General features: G+C 44.1%; 1 protein-coding gene across 1 annotated transcript in view; it reads right to left on the bottom strand.

Annotated features, from left to right (window-relative positions):
• Positions 1-6,370: 6,370 nt before the first annotated feature.
• The window catches only part of TM6SF2 (transmembrane 6 superfamily member 2), a 39,296-nt gene continuing 19,720 nt past the window's right edge, over positions 6,371-25,946 (bottom strand). The window contains exons 3-10 of the mRNA XM_032214772.1: positions 25,180-25,277; positions 23,352-23,455; positions 22,072-22,154; positions 20,041-20,165; positions 15,562-15,663; positions 12,434-12,526; positions 9,930-10,049; positions 6,371-7,151 (exon numbers count right to left, since the gene is read on the bottom strand). Coding sequence (XP_032070663.1) covers positions 6,951-7,151; positions 9,930-10,049; positions 12,434-12,526; positions 15,562-15,663; positions 20,041-20,165; positions 22,072-22,154; positions 23,352-23,455; positions 25,180-25,277 — 926 coding nt within the window. The 3' untranslated portion in view covers positions 6,371-6,950. The remainder of the gene's footprint in view (positions 7,152-9,929; positions 10,050-12,433; positions 12,527-15,561; positions 15,664-20,040; positions 20,166-22,071; positions 22,155-23,351; positions 23,456-25,179; positions 25,278-25,946) is intronic.

Raw genomic sequence — 25,946 nt, 5'->3', positions numbered from 1 at the left:
AACTAACTACTGTACAGATAGACCTCAATTTACGACCATTCGTTTAATGACCGTTTGAAGTTATGATGGTGCTGAAAAATGTGACTCACAACTGGTCTTCACACTTAGGACGAGTGCAGCATTCCTGACATCACACGATCAAATTTTGGGCACTTGGCAACCTGCATAAAAGCTGTGGTGGCGCAGTGGCTAGAGTGCGGTACTGCAGGCTACTGCTGCTGATTGCCGGCTGCCTGCAATTTGGCAGTTCGAATCTCACCAGGCTCAAGTTGACTCAGCCTTCCGTCCTTCCGAGGCGGTTAAAATGAGGACCCAGATTGTTGGGGGAAATAGGCAGACTCTGTAAACCACTTAGAGAGGGCTGTAAAAGCACTATGAAGCGGTAAATAAGTCTAAGACAATGCTATTGCTATTGCATGTATTTACAATGGTTGCAGTGATCAGTGATCTGTGACATTCTTAGCCAGCTTCCAAATAAGCCGATGGGGGAAGCCCTGATTTTGCTTAACATCCATGTGATTTGCTTAATGACCATGGCAAAAATGCTAATAAGATCAGGCACAACTTATTTAAAGACTGCCTCACTTAGCAATAGTCCCGATTGTGGTCATAAATCCAGGATTATCTGTATTAATAAGAAGAGCCCCACCCCCCCATATGTTCTAGGACGAGGGTCTCCAACCTTGGCAACTTTTAAGACTTGTGGACTTCAACTCCCAGAATTCCTTTGCTGGCTGAGGAATTATGGGAGTTGAAGTCCACAAATCTTAAAGTTGCCAAGGTTGGAGACCCCTGGCTTAGGCAAGACTGCTGGATGGGAGAATGCAGGATTGCAGCTTATGCTTGGGTGTGAGTATGACAAAAATGGGGGTGCACAAAAGAGGCCCCCAACTCTCTCCTCTTTCTTCGATTACATACTGGACCTCCACTTCCAGCACGCATGTTTCTGGTGATCCCCGTGTGACCACAGCACAATTGGGGGTCATGTTGTATCAACGAAAAGGGAAAATACAGGTAGTCCTCGACTTATGACCACCCTTGAGCCCAATATTTCTGATGTTAAATGTGACATTTAAATGAGCTTTTGCCCCATTTTACGACTTTTCTTGCCATGTTGTTAAGTGAATCGCTGCATTTCATAAGTTAATAAGTGAATCTGGTCCCCCCCCCCGAATTTGCTTGATAGGAGATCACAAAAAGGTGATCACATGACTGAGACCGTCATAAATATGAGCCAGTTAACAAAAGTCTGAATTTTGGTCACGTGATGATGGGGATGCTACAAAGGTTGCAACGATGAAAATCACTTTTTTCAGTGCCATTGTAACTCTGGACGGTCATTAAACAAACTGTTGTAAATCAAGGATACCTGTAGGGCAGGTGTGGGATGAATTAATGCATCACATTAGGCCTTGTTTTACTGACTGATGGTTTGTTGATCAAGTAACCAACTCTGAGTTTATATATGAGGTTAAGTCAGTGGTGGGATTCAGCCAGTTCGCACCTATTCGGGAGAATTGGTTGTTAACTTTCTATGCAGTTTGGAGAACCGGTTGTTGGAAGAAATTTGTTTTTATTTTTTTCCCACTTTACAGGGCTAATCTTGTAAGGAAGGCAGGAAGGAAAGATTCTGGTGTTGTTTCTAGCCTAATCTTTATTGCCCTGCTGACAGAAACTGCCTCTCCGGTTAACCGTGATTACATTGCAACAGCTAAGGCCCATTGACATGAGTGTCGTTGAGTTGGCCACACCCAGCAAATCACATGACCACTGAGCCACGCCTATGCAGCTGCTCATTAGGGCAGAGAACCAGTTGTTACATTATTTGAATCCCACCACTGGGTTAAGTCATAAATTGGTTTGAAATCCATAGTTGTTGTTGTGCTCTGTGCCTTGCAGATTTTAACTACACCAGGAATGTCAGTGGTGAAGAATGCTGGGAGATGTAGTCCCAACCATGATGCGTATAAAAAATAATACTATATTTCCCAAAAATAAGACAGACCCCCAAAATAAGGGCTTGGCCTTATTTTGGGGGATATCTTATTATTTTTGAGGTGCAGGAGGCCCCTTAACTTCTGCTTGTGGCTTGCAGATCAGCTGATCCAGAGAGGGGCAGAAGTTCTGTTTCTGGCCCACTCTTGTCAGTCCTAGTGTCACTGGGTCTGCCTGTCAGCCTCTGCTTCTTCGCTTGCTTGCTATCGGCTGCCATAGAAACGGGGAGGGTGGGGGCATGGTATTTGGGAAGGGAATTGTGTGGTACTGGAGAAGTTAGAAGGGAGTTTTGTTCTCACCATCTTCTGTGCACGCTTGTTAGGTAAGCTCCACGTTGGGAGAGCGAGTAGGTTCAGAGAAGCGTTGTGAGAGTTGTGTTGGAGAACACACAAACTAGCATACAGAGACACTGCAGTTTAAATAGGCTTTTACTTTCGTGGAAATAGAGGTATCAGAGTCCATCAAACAGTCCAAGTCATAAACAGATAAGACAGTCCGTCATCAATGTCTTTCAGTTAACGGATAATCCAAATAACATAGTCCAGTATCATATAATCAGTTCAGTACTCAAAGTTTGCTAGCAGTTGCAAAACTTACAATAGCTCACCGCACGTCCAGATCAGATCAGCATCTAACGAACAGAGAGAGAGCTAACAGACATTCTGGCTCCCTCTTGTGGCCGATTGAGGAAAACAGCAACCAATCACATTTTACAGTATGTTTAAAGAAACAGGTATAGCATTGCTACATGATTTATATATTGCCAACCCAACCGTTAGAATTATATTCCTAACAAATGCCACTGTCATTAAGCAAACCTATTGTTCGCTATGTGGCATTTTTGCCGAAGGAGGAAGTAAATGCGGGTTTTGGACAAAAACATGGTAAATCAAGGTCACTGCCAATTGCCGAATGCTCAAAATATGGTCATGTGACCAAGGGGGAGGCGCAGCCATTGGAACTGGGTGGTCAGTACTTTGGGGGTGGGTTCTGTTGTAACATCGAGCTGGTGTTAAGCAACCTGTCCTAAGTCGAGGATTACTGGTACACTATTATGGCACAGAGATATTGGTGTTCTTCACCCCTCCCTGGTTATTTCATTCCAGAAAGTAATATGCACAGATAGACTTCCTGGAAAGTTGGCCGTTCTGCTGAATTCGTCTTGCTAAATGACCATGAGAGGAAGGTGCTCTTGGAAGACCGGTGCTGGTTTAAAATTACATGCTAGTAAAATGTGCTAATGTGCAGCTTAGCGTGTTTATGTGAACCAGTGGTGGGATTCAGCCAGTTCACACCACCGGGAGAACCGGTTGTTAACTTTCTGAGCAGTTTGGTGAACTGGTTGTTGGAAGAAATCATTAGGGCAGAGAACCAGTTGTTAAATTATTTGAATCCCACCACTGATGTGAACCCAACTAGTTTGCTTTGTAAACTATGGTTTATGGTCAACAGTGCTGACTGAATCCCACCAATTATGGCTTATGGTGGGAGTGGCTCAGAAAAATCAAAATGGTGGTGATCTAAGCCCCACTCATTTTTGATGTTGCTATGTGCCAGGGAGTAAGAATGCACACTGTACAAATTTAATAAATTATTATTACTACTACTACCTTGTTTCCCTGAAAATAAGACCTCCACGGATAATAAGCCCAATCGGGCTTTTGAATGCATGTGCTAAAATAAACCCTCCCTCGAAAATAAACCCTCCCCTAAAATATTTAACTGCATGTGCAGCCAGTCCCCACCATTTCCAGGGGGGGGGAGAATCCCCACATGCACCTGCCATCCACGTGGAACAGCCTCATGGAGGCTGCTCCTGCAAACCTTAGCTACTGCACCCCTTATTCTCTTAGTGGCGACCGCAAAAAGAGTGTCAGTGTCAGGCATGCCTCCTTCAGTATCCAAGAAAGAAAAACCTCAACTCCATTTGAATAAAGTACTTTTACTAGATAGGAATTGAAAGCAGCGAAAAGGAAAGCAAGATCTGAGCCAAAAAGGCGTGAACAAGTACACATCAAATGATTGCCCAGCCCCCTCCCTCCAGTTACCCCAACCCAGTGTCCAATCTGCAACTCCCTAAGGTGTCATGTGGGGTGGATCTTCTAAGGGTCTCATCAGGTTAGTATGCAAGACAGTTGGCCTTGACCAAGACCAAATATCAGCCATCAGCATTGTTAGGAATATAATCTAACGGTTGGGTTGGCAATATATAAATCATGTAACAATGCTATACCTGTTTCTTTAAACCGTACTGTAAAATGTGATTGGTTGCTGTTTCCCTCAATCGGCCATAAGAGGGAGCCAGAATGACTGTTAGCTCTCTGTTTGTTAGATGCTGGGCTGATCTGATCTGAGTGATTTTGGAAGCTGGCTGTTAGAAAGTGCCGTGAGCTATTGTAAGTTTTGCAACTGCTAGCAAACTTTGTATACCGGACTGTTTGTATGATTATTTAATCTGCAGTGTCTCTGTATGCTGGTTTGTGTGTTCTCCAACACAACTCTCACAATGCTTCGCTGAATGTACTTGCTCTCCCAATGGAGAGCTTACCTAACAGCATTCGCACGACCACCGCTGCAAAAAGAAAAAAGCCATCGGTCTTGTGACAACCCACCTTATGATCCCCACATTGTCTGAATACACTAGGCAGGCTCCATTACAGCTGTAAGTCAAGGCCACCTGTACCTTTTCAGACAGGTCTGCAGCATGATGGCAAGCAAATTTTTTAGATGAGATCGATCTTTGGGCTCTGCAGAGGTCTATTATTATTGTTCTAGGACCACAATGCCGAACCTTAGTCACACGTGCCAGAGATGGCATGCAACGCCCTCTTTGATGGCACGCGAGCCATCGCCCCAGTTCAGCTCCGCTGCACATGTGCCTCAAGCCAGCCAGCTGGTCTTTGGGTCTCTGCCACGCATGCATGGGGGAGGAGGGGGGCATGCGGGGGACAGTGCACACATGTGCAGGAGGCAGGGCACATGGGCGCATGCATAAGCCAGGGACGGTGCATGCACATGCAGGGAGCCCATATGGGGGTTCCTGCGCAGGGGTGGGGTGTGCGCAGTGGGGCTGCACACATATGGGGGGGATTGTGTGTATGTAGGGGGAACACAATCATTGCGTTTTGGGGGTTTGGGTGCACGCACTTTGGGCACTCGGTCCGGAAAAGGTTAGCCATCACTGTTCTAGGAGCAAGAGAACAAAAGAGCCGCGGTGGAGCAGTGGTTAGAATGCGGTATTGCAGGCCAAATCGTGCTGATTGCCAGCAGTTCGATTCTGACCAGCTCAAGGTTCACTCAGCCTCCCATCCTTCCGAGGTCAGCAAAAGGAGGATCCAGATTGTTGGAGGCAATAGGCTGACTCTGTAAAACCGCTTAGAGAGGGCTGTAAAAGCACTATGAAGTGGTAAGTGCTATTGCTAAAAAGAATCCTCCATGTGTAGGGGCAGTTACCCAAATATCTGGGATACAACAAAAGAAAAGGATTGTTGGCTTTCTGCCCAGCTTGGATGCTTCCCAGAACAGATGCTTGGCAACTAGAAGAAACAGGAGACTCACTAGATGGTGAATTTGAACTTGCACTGCATTATTAATCCTGTCACTGGAGCCAACAACATACACTGCTCTGTATTTGATATTTGTGTTTGTGAAGGTAAAAGCCATTTTTTTTTTATTTTACATTTTTTTTTACCTGCCTTCATTATTTTTATTTTGAATAATTCAAACCCCAGTGGTTATATTCACATAATGCGCTAAGCCAAATCAACCAAACTTCCCATCCAGGGTTGTTTTGTGAACACTACAGAGGTGGGTTCCTACCAGTTCGCACCTATTCGGTAGAACCGGTTCGTCAAATCTACCGAACCGGTTAGAAGAGGTTCCACCAGTGGACCCGGAAAGCAGGCCACACCTACAGAAGAGGTTCCAAAAAATTTTGAAACCCACCACTGGTCCTTGGATATGATTATTCTACACTATCATGCTCATATTTATAAAACTCAGTGCCTCTGTGAAAGGTAAGGATGACTACTGCATTTGTGGTGCAATCAGAACATTGCGTGTGTTGACGTTGTTTTAACGCAAACCAAAGATGCCTTTTAAAAAACAAGTTTACATCATATTCTTATGCGTGCCAGTGCTGTGTGTGAGGTAATTTAAGGTGGTTCTGACAAGTGTCAGCGGCATCTTCATATCCGGCCACATGGGCGGCAAGCCACTCCCATCCGGCCACATGGGCAGCAAGCCACTCCCACAAAGGAGGCCACACCCACAGAGTAGGTTCGAACCATTTTTGAAACCCACCACTGGGACACTACCAGTATGAACCTAGATAGCATCAATCAGTTTGGCCAAGCACAGACAAAAGACACAAGAGTCAAGTTCTTTAAAAGTCATATATTAATCTGGGGGTCCCACCCCCTTTATAATTCTGTAAACAGTGACTTCAAGGCGTTGTTCCAGGTCCCTGTTTCTGCGTTATGAACAAGTTCCTTTTTGTTCATAAATTAGCACCCTTCCTTTCCAGACGAAAAATAGGAAAATGGATGACAAACTAGCTAGTGTCTCATCCTCAAAGGCCTTCAAATTTCTGGGGTTCTTCTCTTTTCCCCCATCTCCCAGGAACCTCCCACCCCAAAACCTCAGTGTAGTTTTTAAACACCTAAAACCATAAAGACCTTTGTGTTAACTTTGCTCGCTACATCAAAAGGATCTCTTATAGACAAATGAACTTTTTTGATTTCGCCGTTTCAAATCGGCTTCAAGTGCATGACGCAGAGACGAGACAATAAGGGTCCGTTGATGGCTATACTCCAGAATGGTTTGCACCCCACCCCCCAAGTTATTTAAAACAGTGTCAGAACTGGGATTCTCCCAAGGAAGCACCTGGGTGTGTCACACCGTTGGATGTGTGAGCAACAGTGAGCACAAGATTTCCACTCTCTCTCTCTTTTTTTTCACTGGTTCTTCTTTTCTTTGGACTGGGAAACGGGGCTACAGAAAAAGGCAGGTTTGCAGAGACAGCGGTAAGCTAAGAGTTGTGGGCCCACCGCATAGCCTACGTTGCACAGGACCACAAACCACCAATCTCTCTCCGGGATGCGGTATGGAAAAGGAGTGCGATGGTGAATGGAGGCAGCAACATGGGAAAACTGAGCCTGAAAAATGGAAGACACAGAAAGGATTTTAAGCAGAGGGTTGGACTAGAAGACCTCCAAGATCCCTTCCAACTCTGTTATTCTGGTTTTAAGAAGAGGGAGTCAAGCTATTCTCCAAAGCACCTGAAGGCAGGACAAGAGGCGATTTGTGGAAACTAATCAAGGAGGGAAGCAACTTAGAACTAAGGATAAATTTCTTGACAGAACAATTAATCATTGGAACGACTTGCCTCCAGAAGTTCTGAATGCCCCAACACTGGAAGTTTTAAAAAAGATGTTGGATAATCATTTGTCTGAAGTGGTGTAAGGTTTCCTGCCTAAGCAGGGATTGGACTAGAAGACCTCCAAGGTCCCTTCCAACTCTGTTATTCTATTCTAAAATCTTAGCCATCCTGGCTTACTCACAAAATCTATGAAACTATGGCTTAGAGCAATGTATGAATCTAGCTAATAATATGTTTCACTGTTTGAAGAGATTGGATAACCATTTGTCTGAAGTGGTGTAGGGTTTCCTGCCTAAGCAGGGGGTTAGACTAGACGACCTCCAAGGTCCCTTCCAACTCTGTTATTCTATTCTATTCTATTCTGTCCCCCGATTTTATTTTCAAAGTGGTAAATATACATTAGGAATTGTCTGGTCTGTTTTCCTTTTTGTAAAAGTAAATAAAGTACGTAAAACATTTTGTATAGTGTTCTAATTTTCAGCTTTGCTTATTGCCTTTATGCCTTTTTCTCTTCCACTCACGTCTGGCAACAGAGAGGCAACAAAATACAGCATTTTTGTATGTTGCAACACACTGATGCTTAGGAAAACCTCTTCTGAAAGGAATCAAAGTATCCTTTTTATGTAGAGCAGTGTTTCTCAACAGTTGCCTTCTGGAAAAACATCTTTGGGACAACCAGGATGTCAATCAGAAGTCTCTAACATTGGCAATCTTAAGATGTCTGGACTTCAATTCCCAGAATCCTGGGAGTTGAAGTCCATGCTTCTTAAGGTAGCAGAAGTTAAGAAACACTGATGCAGAATCACATCAGAAATGATCCTTTTTATTTTTATTTCGGGCAGTCTCATTCAGGTATGTGTGCCAATTGGCAAATGCTTCAATAATTCCAGGAACAATTTTGGAAATTCTGCTGGCTAAACTGAAGGTAGAGGAGTGGAACACAGCAAAATGCAAATGTAGGGGGTGAGAAAGTAAGGCCACGGGGGAAGTGATGCATTTTTCTTCATCTTCCTGGTGCCCTCCTCAAAATTATTGACCCGGAAAGTACCTCTGAGGTCATCCAACCAACCCCCCTGGAAAAGTGTATTGCAGCAGTTGGCAAAAACTGCAAACAAAAGAGGTTACTGAGATTTCAACAGTCTCAGCCTTTGAATCTTGCCTGAAACACCGAGTTGTTATGAAGTCTAATTGCAATGTTGCAAAAAAAAAAAAAAAAAATCTCCAAAGTTTATTTCCTTCCTGAAGTCACAGAAAATGCAGGCAGTTTTTGACTTATAACTGCAACTGGGATGAGGATTTCCAGAGCCAAACAAGATGATTGGTTATTACAATGGTTGTTAAGAAAATAGCTGCGGCTCTTAAGTAAAACATTCAATGGTTAAGCAAATTCAGCTTCCCGCACTGACTTTGCTTGTCAAAAGCTGGCTGGAAAGCTCTCAAATGGCATTTATATGATCATGAGACGCTGCAACCGTCATGCTTAGCAACAGAAATTCTGGTCCCAATTGTGGCCATGTTGAGGATTACCTGTAATGATTATTTCCAATAAAGTTTTGCCATACGACATTTGTAAGAATTTAAAGTGTCCAGTTACTGCACTATTCCAACCACTGAGCCTGTGGTGGTGCAGTGGCTAGAATAGCAGTATTGCAAGGCTAACTCGGCCGGCTGCCAGGAGTTCGATTCTGACCGACTCAAGGTTGACTCAACCTTCCAAGGTCGTTAAAATGAGGACCCAGATTGTTGGAGGCAATAGGCTGATTCTGTAAAACCGCTTAGAGAGGGCTGTAAAGCATTGTGAGGCGGTATATAAATCTAAGTGCTAGTGCTAACTCATTGTTCTCTGACAGGAGTTCGATCCTGACCAGCTCAAGGTTGACTCAGCCTTCCATCCTTCCGAGGTCAGTAAAATGGGTTCACTGACAAAACCGCGAAGCCCTTATTTGCACCGACATAAGCGCAGAGGGCAAATCCGCGTCGTCTGAAGCGCTACGGAAAAAGGCGACCCTAGCTTGATGACATAACCCCGGTAGGCAAATCTGCGCCTTCCGAAGCACTCAGCACCTTAACCCTAACCCTAAACCTAACCTAACCCTAAACCTAACCCTAACCTAACCCTAAACCTAACCCTAAACCAAACCCCTAAACCTAATCCTAACCCTTACCTTAATTTAAATCGGCTTTCTGTCACCGTGCTGTTTTAAAGCGCCCTTAAAGCGCTGTTGTCGCCGCGGTGATGATGTCGCGGTGATGACGTCGTGGTGATGACGTCGCGGCTTTAGCGACACGGTTTTGTCGCTGCTATTTTGATGAGCGCAGTTTTGTCGGGCCACGGTAAAATGAGGAGCCAGATTGTTGGGGGCAAGAGGCTGACTCTGTAGAACCGCTGAGAGAGGGCTGTAAAAGCACTATGAAGCACTATGTACAGTAAATCTTAAGTGCTATTGTTAAAGCTATCCTTTGGTGTTTCAAGTCAAAAGAATATGAGAGCTCTGAATGTTAGGATTTCTCCTGACCTGGAATTGGGCAGTATCCTGCAGGTTCTGCTACATACCTGTCCAATAGCACCAGCAAAAACCAAGGCCAGGTCTCCCATCCACGTGCATCCAGGAACGAGTAATGCATAGATGGCGATGCAGAAATATGGCAGGGCATAAAATAGATACACCAACATCTGCAAAGAAACCCCCCCCCACGGAACATTAGATTCCAGCACAGATCAAGAATAGAAGATCTATTGAATAACAATGTCTATAGAGATTCTCAGTCATCCAGACCAGCTTTGCTGGCTGAGGAACTCTGGGCGTTGAAGTTCACAAGTCTTAAAGTTGCCATGGTTGGAGAGCCCTGATCCACATCATAGTTGTTCTAGAGTTGCTTTTCCAGAAGGCAACTGGATTTTTTTTTCCCCTTGCAAACATTTCACTTCTCATCCAAGAAGCCTTTTTAAAGTTTTTTTTATTAAAGTTTTTTTTTATTTTTTATTTTCAAAACAAACACAACACATAAAATCTTCCTTTTTTACATGCTGTAGAAAGTGCATCAGTTGGTTACAAAAGACTTTCGTGCATCTCTTCCACAGTCATCAAGCATAATTCATATTAACTCAAGTATTTTAACTCAGATATTTATACATGTTACCGTCATCATACCTCCATTTTCATTTGACTATAGTTGTTTAAACGTCCTTCATCATAAAATATACCAAGATTTAATACATAACCACATACTGGCATTTCATTTATTATTTCTAAAATCCTCCAATGACACTAAATCCTTATATCCTATTCTAGCTAAACATCCATAATATTTAATAACAAAGTTTTCTATTCTTCTTTCCAAATCACTGTTTACAATTTACATCTCATTTCCTTATATTGTATCCATACATACATATATATGCATATATACATATATACAAATATATACACATATATACACATATATACACATATATACACATATATACACATATATACACATATACATATACATATACATATACATATACACATACATACATACATACATACATACATACATACATATATATATATATATATATATATATATATTGTATTTGTGCTGATAAATAAATAAAGGGAGACTAGTATCAGGTATATATATATATATATATATATATATATATATATATATATATATATATATATATATATATATATATATATATATATATATATATATATATATATAAGATTTTACAACCCCCGGTATGCCCAAATATGGGAGAAAGATCACTACTTCCATTCTCTGTCCTTCGGCTCGTCACAAGAGACCATCCAGGCAGAAACCATCCAGGCAGTAAATATTTTTACTGTTGCCTTTTTGTTACATTTGTTGTATTTGTGCTGATAAATAAATAAAGGGAGACTAGTATAGATCTATTTCAAGCTATTTAGCTCTCATCAGCTAGCCATATCCTTACTGGGATTTGAACCTAGGCTATATTACATATTAGGCAGACATCTTAGCCATTAGGCCACAGGCTCTGATCCATTATCAGCCAAGCCAGGGTGAAAGGTATCTGGAAGGAAAGGGAGGCCTTCATTAGCCCACTGGGGAGCAGGCCAGGGGGAACCCCAAAAGGCACAAGGCTTTGCCCAGGATCAAGATACCTTTCACCCTGGCTTGGCTGATAACGGATCAGATCCTGTGGCCTAATGGCTAAGACGTCTGCCTAATATGTAATATAGCCCAGGTTCAAACCCCAGTAAGGGTATGGCTAGTTGATGAGAGCTATATATATGTTATTATCATTATTCCTCTTTTATTTGACTATATCCTGCATTAAGCCTTTTTTTAGTTTTGAGACCTGAAGAAGCTTCTTAGATGAGAAGTAAAACATTTTCAAGCAAAAAAAAAAAAAAAAGAACCAAGTCAGTCCAGTTGTCTTTCGGAAAAGCTACCTTTGATATTTGAATGACAATCCTCCTGCAGCGAAATCTGGGTTCAGAGGCAACCCTATCCATCCAGGTTTTATCAACGTGCGATGAAATGGGATGTGCTCTAATGGGAGCTATCGTTATAACGAAAGGAAGACGAAGCAGTCAAGAGCTGCAGGTTGAAAAACTAGAAGAGCATCAGGTTGGGAGAAGCTGGGAAAGATATTCAGCAGGGTGTCAGGCTTCCAAGAAACACCCCCAACAAAAGAAGACTCCGAGACTTGAGATTCCTCAAAGTTTCATTTTGTTAGAGATGTCATATTGGCACACCTGAGAAAACACGAATCTGAAAGCTTCCATGTTTTCCCCACCCAAACGAACGTTCAAGTCCCTGCCCAGCACCCACATGCCCATCACATGGCCCAATCAGGCACCGTCCCAACTGGAGATGCCTCCCAGTCACACCACTCCAGGTGCAGGGCAAGATGTCCTTGACTCTCTGAGAAAGGAATGTCATTTAGACTAGATATCTCCCATACTCCATATAACCTCCCCTCCCATTTTCCCACAGCATTAAGTGTGGCAGCCCAGAAGGCCCAATGTAAAAGATGGCCTGCCACAAGGAATTCTCCCTTCCCAGGCAATTTGGATGCACCTGAATCTTGGGATAGGCCACTGGATCTCGCAGGTAGGGTTCTTGCAGGTAAAGGTAATCAAAACAGGAATTAGCTGGGCAGTCCAGAACAACCTGTAATTACACAGATATGCAAACATACACACACAGTTTGTAAATGTTCTCTCCCTTGCCCCTCCCAAAATCACAAACGACTCTCAATACATTATTATATTTTTCCAAAATGGGATGATTACCATTCTTGGCATCCTATTTCACACCGTATGCATCTTCTGTATTGGAAGACACTTTGCAAAATGCTTCATTCGGTTTTTGTCAGGTAATGAGGATTTAATAGCTGCCACCTGTTGTAAGGTTGTAAGCTGTAAACTGTAAGCTGATGCAATGGGGATGATTCAGCAATATGGTATAATCTATTTAAGACTCGGGTGGCATTTACTGTTTTAAGAGGTGTCTATATATAGGTAGGCATTAGAGGGCGTTTTCTCTCTCTTTCATCATGTATCTCATTTCTCTCCTTGTGTCCGTAGCTGAGTGGTAAGGGATTTATCTACCATGTATTTGTCTGTATATATTTGTATATAAACCACTATCTAAATTATCTAAAGGCTCCATGTGCTGTGTTGTGCTCCCGGGTTTATCTCGTAATAAAAGTCACGCTGCCAAAACTGCTACTTTTTAATGGACAGAGATTCAAGCAGGAACCAATCATGGATTTAAGCAGGGGTCTCCAACCTTGGCCACTTTAAGCCTGGCGGACTTCAACTCCCAGAATTCCCCAGCTGGGGAATTCTGGGAGTTGAAGTCCGCCAGGCTTAAAGTGGCCAAGGTTGGAGAGCCCTGGATCAGAGTACAGATAGTCTTTATTTAGTGACTGCCATTCCCTGACTGCTTCATTTAGTGACCATTAGCAATTACAAAAGTGATGAAAAAATTATTTAATGGCCAATCCTCGCATTTACAAGTCTACAAAGCAGAGCAAAGTTGAGGTAAAATTGTAATCCCAGGCATGGTTTTACTTATCAACCGCTTTGTTTAACAATCAAGTTGCCAGTCCCAGTTGTGGTCGCTAAACCGGGTTAAGTAGGACTACCTACTTAACAAATGTCTGAAGTTACAAAGGATGCCCTCAAAGTTACTTAGTACCTATCCTCAAAGTTACAACTGCTGCACCCCCCGGTCATGTGACCGCATTTCAAGCGCTTGGCAACCAACTCTCATTTATGATTGGTTGCAGCATCCAATAGTCACATGACCATGATTCTAACAAAAAAATTGCCTTCAGGAGAATGGATTCACAACAATTATGTGATTCACTTCATCACATAGTGACTCACTTTACAACCATTGTAAAATAATTGTGAAATTGAGTCAAGTTATGTGGTGTTTTGCTTAACAACTACAATGACTATCCAGGCTCATTTCTGGTCATTGAGAACTAAATAGCTGAATTGGACATCTAGTTATGAGGCCATTCCCGTACATCCCAGTAGACATTTTGTACAGGCAATCCTCAACTCACAACTATTCATTTAATGGCCGTTCAACGTTACAATGAAACAGAAAAATGTGACTTATGACCATATTTCACACTTATGACCACTGCAGCATCACCATAGTCATAGTCATGATCAAAATTCAGATGCTTAGCAGCTGACTAATATTCATCATAATTGAAGTGTCCCAGGCCCCCACCAGCTCTGTTTTTGCTGGCAGAGGGCTGCAGGAGGCCGTCCCAGCTGAAAACAGAGACTGGGAGCCCGTTTTCGCTGGCAGAGGCACCGCGGGCCGATCCTTTGCTGTTTCCAGGGCAGCACCACGGGCCAGATCCGACCCTCAGGCCTTGCGTTTGACGCCCCTGATCAAAGGTTTAAATACCAGACTAACTGGAAAAATTATTTTGGTGCTTTTTTAAGGGCCAATTGGCCCAATTTAAGGCCCCAGGTCTCATTCTATGTGCAGACAACAGTACCTTTAAAGGAAAGAACAAAGGCAGATGGATAGATAGGGGTGACCCTGGGCATCAGCAGGGTTGGCAAGAGTCTCTTGACCATGCAACTCATCAGTCATTTTTTTCCCCCAGGAGATCGTGACCCCTCCATTAAGGTTGCTTACGAAATGCAGATCGGGACTGAAAATGAATCTGCTGATCTCAACATTTTGGATACACTGCAGTCTTGGCAGAATTTATTGCCCCAAGAGATCAGTACTTGCAGTCCAGCACTGATGGATTACCTGCTGTTCAATCATGGATCGAGAAAGTCCCCATTAATTTCATGAGTTGGGCCAGGTCATCAACCTCATCTGATGCACTAGTAGGAAATAAAAGTCTGTCTAGATCAGTATTTCGGAACCCTGGCTACATTAAGAGACATGGACTTCCCATGAACTCCCAGAATTCCCCAGCTGCTCTGACCTAGGCTTCTTGATACAGTAAAAAGCACACGCTTAGTCCCAAAAACCCTCTTTTTATTTCAAAGGCTGTGAATTATGTTCATTCACAACCCATAATGAGTCCCAAATAGTTTGCAAAGAGTCCAACAGCAGCCTGCCAAAGTCTTTCGGGATGGCTGATAAGCACCCACCTTTATCTTCCTTGAAACGCTGCCAAAGACCTAATTGGTAATTCGCTTGCAAGACCACACGAAGCAAAGAGCCAAAACAGAGCTTCAGAATTTAAACCGACCAGCACGAACAAAGTTGCTTCCTACAAAGGTTCACATGCCTTTGCTCCTCCTCTATGTCCTATGGGAGGGGTCAATCACCTCCAAGCTTTACTCCTGAATTGTCCCTTTTGTCTTAACTGTTCTTGCCTTTTGGCAGCTCTGAGCATAGGTGCACTGGCAACAGGCTCCCCCTGTTCCTCTGCCTTGCTGATGTCTGACTCTGGAGGCTCCGGAGGCAGCACACAACTCCCAGATAGCCCTGGCCCACTCTCTGCCTCCGACACAGAGCCCTCGTCCAAGCTTTCCCCAGACTCCAGGACTGGCCCATGTTCCAGTTCCGCAGGCTGCCGGCAGACCAGAATACTAGCCACCATGGTTGACTGGGGAATTATGGAAGTTGAAGTCCACACCTCTTAAAGTGGCCAAGGTTCAGAAACACTGTCCTAGACAGACAGTTAGACAAACAGAGACAGTTATCCTTACCAGTCCTCGGAAGAGTGTGTAGACCACAGCCAAAAGGAGGAATCCTACCAATCCCAAATCCATAGGGCGCTGGAGCAGATTCTTGTTTTGCTCTTCTGCAACCTTTCCCAAAGTAGAAAGAAGAGTAGAAGATAGGATTAAGGAGCCTTGCTCTCAAAAACGGGATTGGGGGTTGGGGTTGATTCAAAACTGGGGCCTGATCATCACTATCAACTTGTTTTGAAAGTGTGGCAAGATTGTGAGCTGGCAGGAAGTAATGACAATGCAGCGTAGTGTTGTGATGTATAACAGACATGGTGGAATGGGTGGAAGCTAATCAAGGAGAGAAGCAACTTTGAACTAAGGAGAAACTTCCTGACAGTTAGAACAATTAATCAGTGGAACGACTTGCCTCCAGAAGTTCTGAATGCTCCAACACTGGAAGTCTTTAAGAAGATGTTGGATAGCCATTTGTCTGAAGTGGTGTAAGGTATCCTTTCTAAGCAGGGGGTTGGACTAGAAGACCTCCAAGGTCCCTTCCAACTCTGTTATATTCTATTCTTTTCCTTTTAAGACTGTAAACTGATGCCCAACAAGAGACTGAATAGTCCAGTGATATCTAACCTTTCTACCATCACGTGCCGACAGTGCGCGCGGCCCTGCATTTATAATGCAATGCGCGCGCGACCCCCCTTGCATGCCCTGCCCCCTGCGCATGCACCTTCCAACCCCTGTGCTCCCCCCCCACTCATACGCGCATGACACACACCCCCATGCCCTATTTTGGGCCTATTAGGTCTCCATGCAGTCACCTGGGAGCAAAAACAGGCCACGAGGAGCCTGCACCACACACCCCCGTGCCCCGTTTTGAGCCTAGTAGGCTTCTCTGTAGTCTCGCAGAAGAGTAAATGGGCCACGAGGGGGCTGCGCCGCACTCCCCATGCTCCCTCTGCCCCCCACATATGCGTGGGCAACCCTGCAAATCAGCTGGCTGGCGGGAGGCGCGCGCGCATGCGTGGTGCAGCTGAGCTGGAGCGATGGCTGGCGTGCCCACAGAGAGGGGATCACAGAGATCACGCGACTAGCCCAATGTTTCTCAATCTTGGCAGCTTTATAGTGTGTGGACTTCAACTCCCAGAATTCACTAGCTGTTAACGGAAGCATTAATTTACCAGTCAAACTGGCTGGGGAATTCTGGGAGTTGAAGTCCACCCGAGAGCCGAGGTGGCGCAGTGGTTAAATGCAGCACTGCAGGCTACTTCAACTGACTGCAGTTCTACAGTTCGGCTGTTCAAATCTCACCGGCTCTGGGTTGACTCAGCCTTCCATCCTTCCGAGGTGGGTAAAATGAGGACCCGGATTGTTGTTGGGGGCAATATGCTGACTCTGTAAACCGCTTAGAGAGGGCTGAAAGCCCTATGAAGCGGTATATAAGTCTAACTGCTATTGCTATCTTAAAGTTGTCAAGGTTCAGAATCATTAGTCTGGTCAGATAAATTGTTTTCTGGATGGTCTGTCAAGTATCAATCTGACATTTACCGTCGACTGTATAATTAAGCAGATATTGTACCTCTATCCCCTTTCCGCCCCACCAAGGCTCTTTCCCCGAAGACTTTTATACTACTGCTTTTTTTTTTTTAAAAAAAAAAGGCTGATCCTTTACTTTTGTGCTGTTTTGGCTACGTCAGCAAGAATACTTGTCTCTGAGCATTGGAAATAGAAGGAATGAATTAAAAACTGCGCTGAATGCTCCTGGAGAGGTAGATAGGAAAAGCCAGGGACAAATCAATGGAAAGAACAATGATTTGGGTTTAATAATAAAAAGCACTATTATACAAGTCAACCCAACACAGTAGCCGGATTAAAAATCCAATACCTTAGAGGTCAGAACTATATGTATGTGTAACTGCTGCCTTGAGTTATTAGAGGTGGGGATAAAGGTGGAATAAAAAGCCAGTGTGGTCTAGTGATTAAGCACCAGGCTAGAAACTGGAAGGCTATGAGTTCTAGTTCTGCCCTAGGCATGAAAGCTGGATGGGCGACTTTGGGCCAATCAGCAGGAGACTGTGAGTTCTAGTCCCGCCTTAGCCATGAAAGCCAGATGAGTGACTTTGGGCCAATCACCAGAAGACTGTGTGTTCTAGTCCCGCCTTAGCCGTGAAAGCCAGATGGGTGACTTTTGGCCAATCACCAGGAGACTGTGAGTTCTAGTCCCGCCTTAGGCACGAAAGCTGGATGGGTGACTTTTGGCCAATCACCAGGAGACTGTGAGTTCTAGTCCCACCTTAGCCGTGAAAGCCAGATGGGTGACTTTGGGCCAATCACCAGAAGACTGTGTGTTCTAGTCCCGCCTTAGCCGTGAAAGCCAGATGGGTGACTTTTGGCCAATCACCAGGAGACTGTGAGTTCTAGTTCCACCTTAGCCGTGAAAGCCAGATGGGTGACTTTGGGCCAATCACCAGGAGACTGTGTGTTCTAGTCCCGCCTTAGGCATGAGAGCTGGATGGGTGACTTTGGGCCAATCACCAGAAGACTGTGTGTTCTAGTCCCGCCTTAGGCATGAGAGCTGTATGGGTGACTTTGGGCCAATCACCAGGAGACTGTGACTTCTGATCCCGCCTTAGGCATGAAAGCCAGTGGGGTGATCTTGGGCCAGTCACTCTCTCGGAGCCCTAGGAATGAGGCAATAACAAACCACTTCCCAAAACCTTGCCAAGAAAACTTGGGGAGTCCCCAAGGAGCCAACCTTGACTCAAAGACACCCCCAAGAAAACCACTTTTAAAAGGAAAGTTAACCTATTATATAAAAAAGCACCACAGTATACAGGGAGTGATAGCTATAGAACTACAGGTCCAGTAGTTCTCAACTTACAACCACAATTTCTGTTGCTAAGCAAGGTGGCTGTTAAGGGACTCGTTTTTAAGATCTCTTTTTTGCCATGGTTGCTAAACAAAATACTGCAGTCCAGGGAGGGGTTCCAGCTCCCGTTGCAACCGGTGTGCTGCAACGGGGCCGGGCATCCATCATGTGCATGCGCGCAGCATGCGCATGCATACCCTCGGCGGAGTGCCATACGCCTCGTGCGCATGCGCAAATGCCCTGGTCAGCTCAAATAGAGGTAAGGAGAGCGGGCGGGCAGGTGGGCCCTCCGGAGCACCGTACTGAAATGGTACTTGGTGTTCCCAGCAGACACGAGTATGCCCGTACCGGGGCGTACCAGTCGTATCCCATCACTGCTGCAGTCGCTAAATAAATCATGCAGTTGTTAAGTGAATCAGGCTTCTCCCATTGACTGCGCTTGTCAGAAGCCAACTGGGAAGGTCACCAATGGTGATCACATGAGCTGCTGCGATCCTAGGTAAAGATTCTCCCGCACATATGTGTTAGTCGTTCCCACCTCTAGGGGAAGGTGCTCATCTCCGTTTCAAAGCCAAACAGCCAGTGCTGTCCGAAGACATCTCCGTGGTCAGGTGGCCGGCATGACTAAAGGCTGAAGGAGCACGGAACACTGTTACCTTCCCACCCAAGGTGGCCCCTATTTTTCTACTTGCATCTTTTACGTGCTTTCGAACTGCTAGGTTGGCTAAAGCTGGGACAAGTAACAGGAGCTCACTGCGTTACGTGGAACTAGGGACTCGAACCGCTGAACTGCTGACCTTCTGTTTGACAAGCTCAGCGTCTTAGCTGCTGAGCCACCACATCTCTACTGCAATGCTGCAACAGTCTAAATACATGCAAGAAGTCCTTGTTCTAAAACAGTTCATTTAGTGACGGTTCAAAGATACAACGGCACTGAAAAAAGTGACTTATAACCATTTTTCACACTTATGACCATTGCAGCATCCCCATGGTCATGTGATTTACATCTGGATGCTTGACCACTGGCTCATATTTATGTCGGTTGCAGTTTGTCCCAGGGTATTTTGCAGCCTTCTGACAAGCAAAAATAATGGGGAAGCCAGATTCACTTAATATCCGTGCTAACTAATTTAACCACTTCAGTGATTCACTTAACAAATGGGATAACAAAAGTTGTCAAATGGAGAAAAACACAATTAACAACATAAATTTTGGGCTCAATTGTGGTCGTAAGTAGAGAACTACCTGTACTGGTTGCCAAGTGCCCAAATTTAGATGACGTACCTATGGGGATATGGCAATGATGTGTGTGATGTATAAGGACAGGTTGTCACTTTTTTCAAAGACATTGCAACTTCCAACTAGTCAACGGTCACTAAACAAATAAGTTGTTAAGTCAAGCAGTGGTGCAATTCAGCCGGTTCTATCCGGTTTGGGTGAATCTTTAGCGGTAGCAGTGGGAGGCTCCTCCCATCCACCCAGACGTCATCACTTCCCTTTTTTTAGGCTCTGTGCATGTGCGGAAGGTCCTGCGCATGCACAGAGATGGTGCGTGCGCTCACATTTGCGATCCAGTAGCAAAGGTAAGTTGATTTCACTCCTGAAGTCAAGGCTACCTTTATAACATATATTTTTCATACCTGATCAGCTGTTGGCAGTGGGCAGGTCCTGGGCTGGTTGAAGAGTCTTTTGGCTGCCCAGATGGGTATGATGAGATATGGAAGGTTGAGCAGAAAGGCTGGTCCGATCTCAGAGCTGTATTTCCCTATAAGTAGTAAATATCAGGATTTATTGGTTTTTGAAATATTTTTAGAGAAAAGTTTAGAGCTTTAAAATGGAGGTTAAAAAAAGGTTTTTTTCCTCTTGAAGTTTAAAGAACTTGAAAGAGTACAGTGAATTTTCTTAATATACAGATTCATAAGTGCAAACAGAAACATATATTATTGTCCATAGAAAGAAAAAAAGTAGAGATGTTATATTGGAGTATACAATACAATAGCAAGAGTTGGAAGGAATCTTGGTGGTCTTCTAGTCCAATCCCCTGCTGAGGCAAGAAACCCTATACCGTTTCAGAGCTGAGGTGGCGCAGTGGTTAGAGTGTAGCACTGCAGGCTACTTCAGCTGACTGCAGTTCTGCAGTTCGGCTGTTCAAATCTCACCGGCTCAAGGTTGACTCAACCTTCCATCCTTTCGAGGTGGACCCGGATTGTTGGGGGCAATATGCTGACTCTGTAAACCGCTTAGAGAGGGCTGAAAGCCCTATGAAGCGGTATATAAGTTTAACTGCTATTGCTATTGCTATATTCAGACAAATGGCTGTCCAACATCTTCTTAAAGACTTCCAGTGTTGTGGCTTTCACAACTTCTGGAGGCAAGCTGTTCCACTGATTAATTCTTGTAACTGTCAGGAAATTTCTCCTCAGTTCTAAGTTGCTTCTCTCCTTGATTAGTTTCCACCCATTGCTTCTTGTTCTACCCTCAGGTGCCTTGGAGAATAGTTTTGCTTTATTTAAAGAAAAGAACTAATCTAATTTTGTTTTCTTTTGGAAACGGCTTCTGGATTTTGAGGTTGTGATGGAAATATGAAACGCTGACTTTGATTTTGCTGATTAGATAGGTTCACTGTTATAGAAATGACTAGTACATATTATCGTGTAAAAGTAAAAAGTTGAGAATGTAAAGTTATTATCTTCTACTATGATAAAAAGAATCAAAAGTTAATGCCCTTCCTCCCCCATTTTCTCCTTTTTTCCTCCCCTAATTTCTCATTATTTTCATTTTCCTTTCATTTTCATTTCCTGACTCAATAGTAACTATAACTCCTAGTAGACAAACATTTAAATATTAGCCAGCAATTGCTACAGCTGCCAAAACAATCCAATACAATCCTAGGCTGCATTAACAGAGGTACAGGATCAATATCATGCAAAATGTTAGTACTGCTTTATAAAGCCTTGTTAAGACCATATAGGGAATATCGTATCCAGTTTTAATCACCATGATATAAAAAAAGATGTTGAGATTCTAGAAAGAGTGCAGAGAAGAGCAACAAAGATGATTAGGAAACTGGAGGCTAAAACATACGAAGAACAATTACAAGAATCGGGTATGTTTAGTTTAATGAAAAGAAGGACTAGGGAAGACATGATAGCTGCCATAAAGAAGAGGGCGGGTCAAGCTATTCTCCAAAACACCAGAAGGCAGGACAAGAAGCAATGGATGGAAACTAATCAAAGGAAGAACAAGGCAAAAACGAAGGGGAAATTTTCTGATACTGAGAACCGTTAATCAGTGGAATGACTTGTCTCCAGAAGTTGTGGATGCTGCAACAAAGGAGGTTTTTAAGAAGATGTTGGATAACCATTTGTCTGAAGTGGTGTAGGGTTTCCTGCCTGAGCAGGGGGTTGGACTAGAAGACCTCCAAGGTCCCTTCCAACTCTGTTATTTGTTATTTGTATTTTATATTCTGATGAACAAATAAAATGTTTGAAAATGGATTCTGCTATTTTTGAAAACAAAAATTCCAATAATAGCCAGTCCATATTTTTTTTCTTTTAGCACCTTCCCAAAATCTTTTATTCTAATGAGCAGGCTTCTTCCTTATTTTAAATCATAGCTGAAATGGGGAAGGGATTTTGCTAAATCCAGAAGAAGAAGAAAACAGGACTCACCAATCACATTTCCCAACAGGAAGACCCCAAGTGCCATGGTGAAGGATCCTGTCCAATAGAGGCCAACGTTCCGATAACTCTTTCTAGAAAGCAGAATGTTCCAATGACATTTTTTTTAAAAAAAAGCAAGCAGATATCCTGGAAAGCATTACAGGTAGTCCTCGACTTATGACCATCATTGAGGCCAGAGTTACGGTTGTAAGTCATGGTGGTCATTAAGCAGGTCCCCATGTCACCACACCCAATTTTATAACCTTGTGGTGGTAATCCCCTCTGGCAACCTTCTGACAAGCAACGTCGATGGAGGAAGGCACATTCACTTAACAACCGTTAACAAGTACAGTGATTCACTTAACAACGGAGGCAAGAAGGCTCATAAAATGGGGCAAAACTCAATTAAAAACCATCTCCCTTAGCAGGAGAAATTTTGGGCTCAATCGGGGTATAAGCCGAGATTATCTGTACCCGGAATGGGTTACTGCCGGCATTACTGTAGGTTCGACGCACAAAAAAATTTAGGCACGCATTTGCACCTAAAAAGATCTGCGCATGCGCACATTAGAAAAGGGCAGAACCGAAAATCAAGATGGCTCCGCCACTGATAGAACTGGTTCGGGGGCGTGGCAGGCTGAGTTACTACCTACTCCGCTGAACCGGGCCTCTGATCTGTACCTACCCAGCCTTTTATATTTCAGTAGGTTGCTTGAGCCACCTCGCAACATTACTTTGTTTCTCCAGACTTGAAATATGTTTCATCTCCCTTCGCTATAGTTATAGTTCTTGCATCAAGGTCACCTCCTTTTCTCTCCATAGTTATCATCTGTATATATAAAAATGGCTGTGTATGTTCCAGCATAACTCTGGAATGCCTCAAGCAATTTCAACCAAACGTGGCACACAGATGACTTACTCTCTGGAAACAAACACTGTGGGGGTAAGACACCCCTAAAACCCCTTGGGGTATGTGTTCTGTTACGATTCAGCCTGTTGTGCTTTCAAATGGCTTCTACTGTACTGCTGTATAATGGCTTCTACTGTACAGCACAGTCGAGTTGCCATGGTAATGGCTTCACAACACACCACAAGAGGGCTCCCTCTGATAAGGGGGGGAAATCCAACATCAGAAATTACGTTTTGTCTGGACATTTCTCCCTTATAAGTAAATACCCGGGCAACGCTGGGTTATCGGCTATTCCCTATAAAAACCCGGTAGAATCCCAAGGGTTTTGTGGTCTACTTCTCGGCCTGGTCTATCTCAAAGGGCTGAGACTCGGCCTCACCTCTGAACAATGGCTGCAATCATGAGGAGATACATGGCGAAGTTCACCGCAGCATGCCAGTAGGAGATCATAATGCCATATGCTGTGCCCAGATAAGGCTCATCCTGCAACCCAGAGGAGAAAACAAGGAACATCGTCAGAAAACATCATCTTGAGCTCGCTCCTCTCCAGTGGTAGGATTCAAATAATTTAACAACCGGTTCTCTGCCCTAATTATTTCTTCGAACAACCAGTTCACCAAACTGCTCAGAAAGTTAACAACCGGTTCTCCCGAAGTGGTGCGAAATGGCTGAATCCCACCACTCTCCCAGATGCCTTCAGAACAAGTCGACCAGCTGAAAGTAGCAAACCTGTTCTCTGCAGCTCCAAAAGAAAGGACTGGAAGGCATCAAAACAAAATTGAGCTTAAATTTTGGAAGAAAGCTCCCAATAGGACAATTCCTTGAGTGGCGGCAGGGTTTCCCCCCTCAGAAGTCGCAAAGCTGAGGTCAAACCAAAGGATGCAAGATTCCTGAGGAGAATTCTAGATATCTTCCAACTCGATTGGAGCTCACATGACACCTCAACCACGCCAGTTAAAAACCCAGCGAGTGAATTTTCACAAGGATGCCACCACTTGACTTATGATCACAATTGAGTCCCACGTTTTGTTAGTAAGCAGGGCAATTAAGTGAGTCACATCCAGTGGTGGGTTTCAAAAATTTTTAGAACCTCTTCTGTAGGTGTGGCCTGCTCTGTTGGAGTGGCTTGCCGGCCATGTGACCAGGTAGGAGTGACTTGGTAGTCATGTGACTGGGTGGGCATGGCCAACTTGTAAAATGTGGTGAAACTCACTTAACAACACCCTTGCTTAGCAACCAAAATGTTTGCTCAGCATTTGAAGCACACAAGTCTTAAAGCTGTCAAGTGTTACAAGACCCTTGCACTCCTAACCCTTTAGGGAAAAAAATCCCAGGGGTGTTCAAAGTTGACAGCTTTAAGACTTGTGGACTTCAACTCCCAGAATTCCTCCTCTCGCTCTTCATCTTGATGATGTGTGGACGGGTGGAGGGAGGGAGCTGGAACCGGTTCTAAACGCCACGGTAGATTTGTGGAACCACTTTTATAGAAGAGGTTAGAACTGGCAGGAACCCACCCCTGGTCACATCCCATTTTATTATTTCTTTTTTAAAAAAATTCCCAGTCTGGGATTTCCAAGTGATTTCCCCCACCCAAAAACTTTAGCCCTGCTTAGCTTTTTGGGATCACTAGGTGGTACCAGCTGGAAGGCCAAAGCAGCTGAATTGCACCACTTTGAATGGCATCCAGAACCACCAGCCAGTTAGCAGTCAAGAAGAAAAAGGGGCAAAGTCAAGATAAGGTTATAGATGGCTCTCACTGGGGGTGAGTTTCTTGTCCTTTGGCAGCAGTGCAGAACCGATCTCAAAAAGTTAACGAGAATCCGGAACTAACAGGGAAAGAGATTCTTAGGAAATCCCAGAGCGGTGTTGCAGATTGGAGGATTTAAAAAAAAAATCTGAAAGAAGGCATGGTGGCTGAAATTCAGGTGATTTATTTGATCATGTTGCCAATCCGGGGTAGATCAAAGAAACTAATTTTCCTAACCTCCCTCCCTATCAGTCCTGGGACTGCATTTCCCAGAGCACCAATTATCCCCTAAAAGTGATGGAAAAACTCAAAATGGCAATGTACAATCAAAGTTTGCCTACCCACTCCCCCTCTCTTTTAACATACACCATTGCTTCTGCAGGCAGGCTGCAGACACAGCATTTAATGGTGGGTTTCCCCTACTTCCAAAAACACAGGCTGGGGTTCCCTGCAGACCCACCTCTCTGATGTAGAAATCTGCAAAGCTGCTGGTGTAGCCGTCTTTCTCTAAAGCAATCACAGCATCTGTTCCAGCGATGAAGCAAAGGACCATGAACACTAGTGGAGCAGAAAGAACCAGTGAGTGAGTTATGGTGGTACAGATATGCGCGTTTTCACAGGCGTTGAACTATTTGAAGCGAGACCATAATGTTTCTTAAACAAACTCATTAATTGGCATTTTATAGCCAACTGCTCTTCTAACTCTACAAGCTTAAGGCAGCAGACCCTAACCTTTTGGGCACCAGGGATCACTCCTGTGGAAAGAGGTTTTTTTTCTGCAGATTGGAGGGGGCATGGTTTCATGTGCTGCCTGCATCCCGTAGATGGGGCTTTGTTTGTTTGCGGGCCCCAGTTTCTGATGTGCCGCAGCCCAGTGCTGGTCCACGGACCGGGAGTTGGGGACCCGGCCTTAGGGGAACTAGCAATTCTTTTAATCCACTGATTAAAATATAATATATGGCTGTGTGTGTGTATGTGTGTATAACTCTGGAACGCCTCAAGCAATTTCAACCAAACTTGGTATACAGATGACTTACTCTCTGGAAACAAATACTGTGGGGGGGTAAGACACCCCTAACACCCTCGGGGGGTGTGTTCTGTTAAGATACAGCCTGTTGTGCCTTCAAATGGATTCTACTGTGCAGTGCAGTGGAGTTGCCATGGTAACGGCTTCACAGTACTCCACAAGGGGGCTCCCTCTGGTAAGGGGGAAAATCCAACATTAGA

The sequence above is a fragment of the Thamnophis elegans genome, chromosome 1 (genome assembly GCF_009769535.1).
Source record: "Thamnophis elegans isolate rThaEle1 chromosome 1, rThaEle1.pri, whole genome shotgun sequence".
Classification (NCBI taxonomy): Eukaryota; Metazoa; Chordata; class Lepidosauria; order Squamata; family Colubridae; genus Thamnophis; species Thamnophis elegans.
This window is presented reverse-complemented; position numbering and strand designations above follow the sequence as displayed.